The sequence below is a fragment of the Cydia strobilella genome, chromosome 8 (genome assembly GCF_947568885.1).
Source record: "Cydia strobilella chromosome 8, ilCydStro3.1, whole genome shotgun sequence".
Lineage (NCBI taxonomy): Eukaryota > Metazoa > Arthropoda > Insecta > Lepidoptera > Tortricidae > Cydia > Cydia strobilella.
The window spans coordinates 10,195,740-10,205,524 of record NC_086048.1 but is presented as its reverse complement, the minus strand read 5'-3'; the positions used below and the strand labels follow the sequence as shown (position 1 = coordinate 10,205,524).

Below are 9,785 nucleotides of genomic sequence, written 5' to 3'. Positions count from 1 at the left end.
GGGCTAACACTTCTTTAATGAGTATAAGGGAGGAAGTCTTAAATTAAGGAAATCTTATTACGAAATTCCGACGTGTGTCGTCGGCTAAAAGCTAGGGCGAGGGATCCATGCGGGCTCTAATGAACGTGCTCAAAATTTATAACACCTTTAACCTTTTAGTCATTTTGTAAGGCGGACATGACCTCATATTACGCATTAATTTTCATGAAAGTCTATTTTTGCTCTTTTAATGGCCCAGGATAAATTGCGCAATGCTGTAATGTTTTGTGAGGTTTCCGTATTTAAAAGTGAAAGAGAAAGAGCGTTGTTGAAATTCAAGGCATGAGCTGTTTAATTGGTAAAGTTTGTTAGAACGATACGATACCGGTCTAGATAGGATCTCGTTGAGCCCGTGTACGCGCTACTTATAAATACCGATAACGCTTGAGGACCGCCTTACGTTGTTACCCGACTTCTGGAGGTAAATAAATGATAAAGTGGAAGAGCATCAAGTTAAACTCTCTTCATGCTTAATAAGTTCTCAAACATACCTCATAAAGCACAGAAAAAACATGCAAACGTACATATTTTGAAACTTAGAGAAAATTAATTTTTATTTAAAAATGCTCCGATATTACGATACAGATTGTACGTTCTATATGAAAATAATATCATAGGTGTTTTTTAAAAACTTAAATAAAGCCGACGGGCGAAATGTACAGTTTGCTTACTCATTATCATTATTTAATAAGGAAAATTCATTAATATTGCCATGTATAATCTAAACCTTAAGTTAAATAACGAGAACAAAAACCACTTTTTATCGTCAAATATAATGTTTATTTTATGTTACGCTATATTTTTCATTTTATTAAATGCGTATTACATATATACAGTGATTTATTCACTGCTTTGCTTGTTTACATAAATATATCGTGGTTATAGATTTATAAAAGTACCTAATTAGTTGATAAAACTTGATAGCTGACTCACTGAGCCTAGAAAGTCTAATCCTAACTGATAACGTCACAACATACAAAAACATTATAAATACTACCAGACCTATTTGCCAATATTGTGTGTGCCTTAAATTTTTATTCACTGTATTGATTTTAAATCGACTTGGCAAACCTACGCTTTTTCTAGTACCTATATAATGCCTATAATTTTAGCTCAGAAGATTGGCAAAGGCCATTTGAATCGAAGTGAGGAATAAAAGAACAGAAGCACCAGATGTAAAAGTGCTCGCCGAAGAAACTAGAGGTCTTATCCATTCCGTGTAGTTGGATACCCTGGTGTAGATCTCAGGATAAGAGGTGGCCGCGCAGTTGCTGTGCAACGCAAGGATACCCGTCAACGTATTGCCACATACCAGGGCGTTTCCTTCGTCGCCCTAGAATATAGAATAAGAAGATGTATTATGCAAAAAGGCTATCTAATTTTGCCAACAATATTTATGTTTGTAAAACCATTGTTGTGCAAATCTGACTGGTATGAATTAACAACCTTTCATATTATTCATTTTCCTCCTTCCTTCCCAGTAGGCCTAGCACAGGAAGGGCGCCATAGTATCTTGCCCGCGAGATAGACTACCCGCCTTTTTCTAACTGTATTAATTTAAGAGGGACGGGTAGTCTATCTCGCGGGCAAGGTACTGTCGCGCCACTCCTGTGCTAGCCCGGCTGGTCGAAAACCATTCCGAAAAAGACGCATATGAAACGAAAGATTATTTTCTGCTCACTAGCTCGGAAAGCCGTCTTTTATCCTTTAAAACAAGCGGGGAAAAACGCATTTTATCCACTAGTGGGGAAAGTAATTTTGCCTTGGATGGAGCGTGTTTAAGTAGCTTGACAGATAACAAAACGTAAAACGCTCATAATAATGGTTCGTTCGATATTAATTATCATTAAACAAATGGTTTGAGAATCTAATAAGAAATACCAAATTTAGCTTTTTTTAATGATCTTAAGTCATAAACCTAAAAATTCCATAATAAACGTTTGTTTTTTAATAATTATGTTAAATATAATTCTGATCGCACAAGTCGATGCAATTTCAAAACGCATCATTGACATTTCATACGTCAGAAATGTCAACATTGTCAACAAAAATTTTACTTAAAATCTTCTCACGTAAAAGTACAGAATTTCCAGAGTTTTTTGTTATAATATCGTAAAAAAATGAGTGAATTCAGTTGATGAAGATGATCTAACGCCTGTGGATGTTGTACTTTTCTCGCTATAGAGAGAGGAAAAGTTTTGTGTTACACACGGGTGCAAATGTATTTTACTTCTCGTGTGTTAAAACACGAGCAAGCGAAAGGATTCTATAGTTGAACCACGAGCGAAGCGAGCGAGAGAAATAGAATCCACACTCGCGGGTAAAATACAACTTTGCACCCTTGTATAACAAATAACTATTTATGAACTCATTTTTTTTTGCAAAAATAGTTGAAGCGGAAGTTGACGTCACCCGCTGCTGATGTACTATTGCCACTATAATAGTTATTTGTTATACAAGGGTGCAAAGTTGTATTTTACCCGCGAGTGTGGAATTGAAACACGAGAAAGCGAAAGGATTCTATAGTTGAACCACGAGCGAAGCGAGTGGTTCTAAAATAGAATCCTGAGCGTAGCGAGTGTTTTAACACACGAGAAGTGAAATACATTTGCACCCTTGTGTAACACAAAACTTTTCCCCTCACTATAGCAAGGAAAGTGCAACATCCACAGGCGTTAGATCATCTTCATCAACTGGAATCACTAATATTTTTACGATATTATAACAAAAAACTCTGGAAATTCTGTACTTTTACGTGAGAAGATTTTAAGTAAAATTTTTGTTGACAATGTTGACATTTCTAACGTATGAAATGTCAATGATGCGTTTTGAAATTGCATCGACTTAACTTGTGCGTTCAGAATTATATTAAACATAATTATTAAAAAACAAACGTTTATTATGGAATTTTAAGGTAAAATTAAGAGATATCAGACAGCAATACTTTCATATTCAATATTAAAATCATTAAGTAAAGCTAAATCTGGTATTTTTTATTAGATTCTCAAACCATTTATTTAATGGTAATTAATATCGAACGAACCATTATTATGAGCGTTTTACGTTTTGTTATCTGTCAAGCTACTTAAACACGCTCCATTCAAGGTCAAATTACTTTCCCCACTAGTGGATAAAATGCGTTTTTCCCCGCTTGTTTTAAAGGATAAAAGACGGCTTTCCGAGCTAGTGAGGAAAAAAAACTTTTTCCGGTTATCCGATTTGACAACTTTTTGTCAAGTGTGCAGTATTAATAGTTCATCATTCTTATTGTTCAGTCTTGCACGTTTCGAATGTTCAAAGTTGATAATAAATAACAAAAGTTCCATTGGATTATGTAAACTTATCAATATTCTGATGTACGTATTATACTACTGGATATTATAATATAACAACTATTTGTCTCGTTTGAAAACAATGATCAATTTCAAACAAAAAGTAAAACAATGAGTTGATGTTAATGTTTTAAAGTGTAAGTGACAATTAAATAAGGACAACTAAGGTATTTGAGCGCACTGTCACGTGCACATCAACATTTTTAAATTATGTGAAGCATTTTTTTCAACTCGTGAAATACAGCATGTGACGACATCTAGCTCTAAAAATATGTAATGTTGTCAACAGTCTTAAACATATGTACAACTAATGAGAACAGCATGAAATACATAATTATAAATATAACTGTACGTGTATTACTTACATTGCAACTTGAAGAAACTATGTCATAAGACACTGCGCAAATCATAGAAGGTAAAATGTTCGCTAAGCCATGCAGGGGATTGTATACTGAAGTGCACTCTTGCTGATTGTAGATGTAAGTATTAGCGTATTTCTGCTCAACGTTAGCCTGAAATAATAAAAAGTTAAATTAACTAATTAAATATAAACATCTTAAGAGAGGGCAAAAAGTTATAAAGGAACAAAACATAATATATATATATATTATTTTTATAAATCTATATTTTTGCGTTAGCCTCCTCTTAACAATATTATTATTTAAGGCAGCTTGCTGTAAGTACAGTCGGATACCCTGATTGCCATGATGCTGTGTCACAAATATACAATGTATGTGAAATGGAAATTAAAAACCTTGATTGCTATAGTTTTGTTGTTTTTAGGGTTCCGTACCCAAAGGGTAAAAACGGGACCCTATTACTAAGACTCCGCTGTCCGTCTGTCTGTCACCAGGCTGTATCTCATGAACCGTGATAGACAGTTGAAATTTTCACAGATGATGTATTTCTGTTGCCGCTATAACAACAAATACTAAAAAGTACGGAACCCTCGGTGCGCGAGTCCGATTCGCACTTGGTCGGTTTCTTTTTAATAGGCGTACTGGCAGAATGTCATAACGAACCAAAAAGCAAATATTGCTTACAGTTTTTTTTAATGGCTGAATGCCATGATGCTGTGTCACAAATATATGTGAAATGGAAATTAAAAAAAAGCTACTTCCCGGCCTGGGCCTGCAATTTTGTAGGAAATTTAATTAAATACCTCTCGTCTAGCTGCGCCCGAAACGTGATACTTCCCAGCCTAATAATGCCCAATATGTAGGACATAATATCATTATTTCATTGCATGTTTGAGAAAATTTCACTTACCGTGACTAAAGATACAGCGGTAGCAGCACCCCAGCCCGCAACGACGCAATCAGTAAAGTCAGCAGGGTTGTAATTATTCGCGGGCAAGGACAGAGGGACCACAGTTGAATTCGCGAAAGGTGTATTTAGCTGAAAACAATAATGTTAGATTTATTATGTGCTAACGAGGGTCTCTATTGTTTCCCATATAGTTTTAAGTCATAATATATTTTTAGTCCCCTTTTTCGTTAGTCATTCGTTTTTCTCAGAAACGCGTAACTTTTCAGGATTGCAATAAAACAAACCTAACCTAACCTATCTATAGGATAACTGAGGAAAATCCTGAAAAGATAACGTTATGACTTATGACTAATGATAATATGACAATCATTACATTATGACTTTTAATAATTATGTCAAACAAAGGGACCCCGTGCTAACAAACACATTGGTGGGAAAATACAGACAACAGGGTGGAGTGGAGGAAACGAGAGAAGGCCTAGCCGTGGGCGGGAATAACAATAAAAAACGCAATCAATAAAAGGTTATAAATATAATTTGCAGTAGAAATCAGGATGTCAAGTTAACATAACAAGTTTTAATTGATAACAAGTAACAGTTAAAAAAAAATTTTTGTGCTACACACTTTTATTCTTGACTGTAGTCTGTACTTCTTCTCATTTGCATGTCTATCGCGTACTTCTAATACCTAGCCATCCCCTAATAATAGCCTAGCTTCTAATAGCTAGTAGAGACCTTTCTAATGAGCCTAAGCTAGATGTGTTTGTGTTTTTCCATCGAGGGGTTCCTTTGGCTACCTACTGACTGCATCATCAGATCACCTCCATGTTAGCATAATATTGGAATTACGATAGTACTCCAAATTTTAACTGAATCAGATACCGGGAAGTGGTTCAAATTTTAGTTACAAGATTTGAAGCACTATACATATGTATATACGCAGTGAAGCTAAATAAAAGTGTGTAAAAAAAACAACTAGTCAAGTGGTTGCTTTCTCCACAGGATAAACACAGGGCTTCGATTTTCAAAACTATTTTTATTCTTGAGATGATAATATAACTTTTTAGCCATATAACTTCATTTACATTTTGGTGACCATTTTAAATTATGTACCTACTTAAGTAAAAATATTTTTAAATTAGGTGTCATTCCACCAGTGTGCAATACAGTGCGGCACGAGCATAATCAGTACAACAACGTTGGTGCCACACAGTGCCGTACACTGGTTGCCTTTCCAAGACAAGTCAACATACAGGGATGTATGTACATATCATGTTATCAATAACTATTATTATCTCATATAGGCATTCACAGTTTGATTTGCAGTAAGTACTTAATAGTTTCGTATCTAATCATAATCAATCATCCATATCGTTATCTAAATTAAAGGCAATCAGTTCAAATGGATTAGTCGTGTACCCATCTGTTTCTAGGAATTTGATGATCTGTTATAATTTACAGATCAATACATATTATAAAACAAAGTCCCCCGCCGCGTCTATCTGTATGTATGTTCGCGATAAACTCAAAAACTACTAAACGGATTTTCATTCGATTTTCACCTATGAATAGAGAAAGGAAGAGGAAGGTTTTGGTGTATAATTTGTTTCTTGTAAACTGGTTGAACTACCCATGCGAAGCTGGGGCGGGTCGCGAGTACTATAAATGGATTGCACATATTTATGATTTTACCGCCATAGGTTTGCATGACATAAACTGATAAACTGATTTAAGTAGTTCACATTGTGCTACTTATTAAATAATTTCAAGCAAGAAATACAGGTATCTTTTTATACCACGTCGGTGGCAAATAAGCATACCGCCTGATGGTAAGCAGTCACCGTAGCCTATGGAAGCCTGTAACTCCGGAGGAGTTACATGCGCGTTGCGAATTGCGATCCTATAAAAAACACATAGGTACCTTATAATTACCTATTATCAATAAAGAATGAGTAGGAGTATACGCGTATGAAAAATTGCGATATCGTCGGTGAAATGTTGCATTTATGTATATTGTTGCTCCACAATATTATGTTTAATAAAATGTAAGGAATCGGATGGTACTTTATTTTTTTCCTTTTTGGATGTTAAAAAAAAAACTTAAATTTTGAAACTGAGGTCTTGTATTTCTTTATTATTCCCGTATTTTTTAAAGTTTTCAGTTTATTGTGATAAATTGCTCATTTTCTATCTATTTAACTAGATTTAGTTGCAAAATTCAACATGTGTCAACAACCCTATTGATTGTCAATAAGAATATCGTACCTGGATCGTACCTGGTTCAACAAATCTCAATTGCAGTGCAGCGAGGGAATGGCATCATGAGAACTTTTGAGCCGGGTACGATGCAGGGTGGAGGCGCATATTAGACGTTTAGTTTATTATTAGTTTTAATTATTGTTTTTTATTGTTAATACCTATTGCATTGTATTTTATATTGATTATGTAATTGAAATAAGAATACCAAGAAATCGTGCATCCTGTTCTTTTATAGAGATATTGTATGTCTAACTGTTGTGAGTTGCCTTTGTTTGTATAAAATTGAATGTAATTCTTTTTCTCCAGGTTTATTTTCAAATTATTTCTGTCTAACCATTTAATTGTTAGAGCAAGCGTTCTGTTTAGATCATCATTATAAGTTAAAAGATCTCTACATTTCACAATAATTGATGCGTCATCTGAGAATAATAACCTATTATGTGGAAGGCTTTCGGGCATATCATTTATATAAATAATGAATGTTCGATTTGTTTAAATATCTAGACGTTAAATATTTTCGTGACCCAGTGTTCTCTTATAGGTACTCAATCCAAGGGCACATACCCGCTGGCTAAACTAAACTTATAAGGACGACATGTTAATAATAGTAGATGTCTGTAGATATATTAATATAAATGTATACTTACATAAACAACAGCCAGATCATTAACATAAGACGGAATGCCGAGGTAATTTGGATGCACGACGTACTGAGCGATGTTTCTGACTCTTTCAGTCGAAGTATCGTTGGATAGTAAATGCGCACCGGCAAACACCCGGTAGTTGCCAATGGTGATTGGGGTTCGCGTCCTGCAATAGTTATTGGTCAATTGAATTTCTCATCTTAGTTTCTTTATTGTATTTTAAATGTTGAGGTGAAAGAATAGTTTGTCTTTCTCATAATAATGACTCCCTAAAATTGGTGTACTAACCACGGCAAAGCTGCAGTTTATGGTTGTGTAGAATGTGGATGTGAGGCTGGAGGTGGCTATGTATTTACATGTACATTAGCTACTAGTACTAAAAAAATATCTGAACATGCACTTTAACATCTTGATAATAGAGCTTAATATTAACATTATAGCTATAGTGAGCGAGTGTATTTTTTTGTAACCTTGCTAATACACGTGTTTCAGGTCATACTAAGACCAATTGTTAGGATTGACAAAGGAAACCTACATACACTATACTGGCCAACCTCATTGTTCAGTTTAATTTAATCTCAAGAAATACCTAAGTCGTGTTTTGTAACATACACATGTACTTTCCTCGTATCCAGAATGGAAAGTGACGCGAACTTTTGGCCAAAATATCTCGTCAGAGATGGGTGGCTTTCTTCCCTTGGTTTACAATCTAATCAACTAGCGCTGAAATAATACCGTTATTTTGAAAATGCGTATAGGATTATTGGTGATTGAACGTACCCATCAGCGTTCCACTCAAACATACACGAAGCCGCGGATAATACGTGCTGAAAGGTAATGAGTGCTCCTCCGCACCTGTGCCCTCTGGTCGCTACTTGTAAATTATTGGTAAAGCGTTGTATGGAGACCTGAATTAATATTTGCTTTTAATGAATCATCTACTCGTTTTTATGCAAAAGGGCTGAACTTGAAATGTAGTTTTCGCTTTTGTAATTACATCCGGAATTAGGCGAAAATGAATTTAAAAAATAGTTATATAACTTATTAGTTTTCAACAACAAACTTTTTTACAAATTACGTGGGGTTATTTAATGGTAAAAAGTTTATGAGATACTAAGTAGAATGTTTATTACCGCGTATGGAAATTGGAGATTCGCTGCAACTGCCCCGTTAGCAATTCTATTCGTTACATCGTTTACATCAACGGATATTGCACTGCCTATAAACAAAAGTTACAATACGATTAACTTCATTATAAACCTTCAAAAAATGATTGTTACACTCATTTGAACTTAGATCACTCACAGGCAATTGCCAAAGCTAAAACGTTAAATAGCGCGAACATTTTGCACGTTTAGTATATTTTATATATATGTTCCACAAGAAAATCAACTGTGAATGTTGGTTACAAACAGTGTACAGGTTTTAAATATTAATCTATTATCTATAAAATGTTATCACCTTTAAGTCATCATTATTTATGATTTATATTCATACGATCATCCACATTTTAAATTTCAAAAAGATAGCAATCATCTTATTCCCATACTTTGGTATAGGTACTTACGGTGTTTTGGTTGTGGATGAATTTTTGTCTTACTCATATTTAAAGGTATCGCAAGAGATAAGATATACAATTCAGGTATTTATAAAGAATATCGGATTGTAACCAGGAACCAACATTATTCAATTGATAAATAGGTACTTCACCACGCGATAGCTGAAGTCTATGTTGTAAATATATTGTATTGTACAGTGAAATAGAATAGAATATAAGTCATTTATTGTTTACTGTGTACAGTAAGGTGGAATACAATGTTATACACATACAGTCACAACAACAACCCATATCGGGTATAGGTACAATATTATATTTGCTACTTAACTAATAATTCAACTAAAACTACATTATTTGTTAACATGCTAATTGGTCTCATACGTAAAGTATTCATGCAAATCATAAAAAACACGATTGATCAACCATCTCTTTAGCTGTCGCTTGAATTATATGTATACAGATAGTAGGTATATGTGTCATGCCGGTTTCAATTTAATTCAATTCAATTCAATACTTTATTGATAAAATAAAATTTTACATGTCAGGATTACAATGCTTAATGCAAAGGCTTATAATATTAATATTAGATTTAAGTACATAATGGACGTTTCCGGGTATGATTAGTCCAAAGTAAAATAAGGCCCTGTGTTCTTGCAATCAGATAACGTATGCGGAGTGAAATCT

General features: G+C 34.3%; 1 protein-coding gene across 1 annotated transcript; it reads right to left on the bottom strand.

The window, feature by feature from the left end:
• Nucleotides 1–1,116: 1,116 nt before the first annotated feature.
• LOC134743616 (trypsin alpha-3-like) lies at nt 1,117–8,936 on the bottom strand. The gene is made up of 7 exons (XM_063677182.1): nt 8,849–8,936; nt 8,677–8,762; nt 8,324–8,451; nt 7,547–7,709; nt 4,641–4,769; nt 3,737–3,883; nt 1,117–1,372 (listed from the first exon to the last, which is right to left on the bottom strand). Exons 1-7 carry the CDS (start codon nt 8,886–8,888, stop codon nt 1,148–1,150), a joined length of 918 nt encoding a protein of 305 aa, XP_063533252.1. The 5' UTR covers nt 8,889–8,936; the 3' UTR covers nt 1,117–1,147.
• Nucleotides 8,937–9,785: the final 849 nt, after the last annotated feature.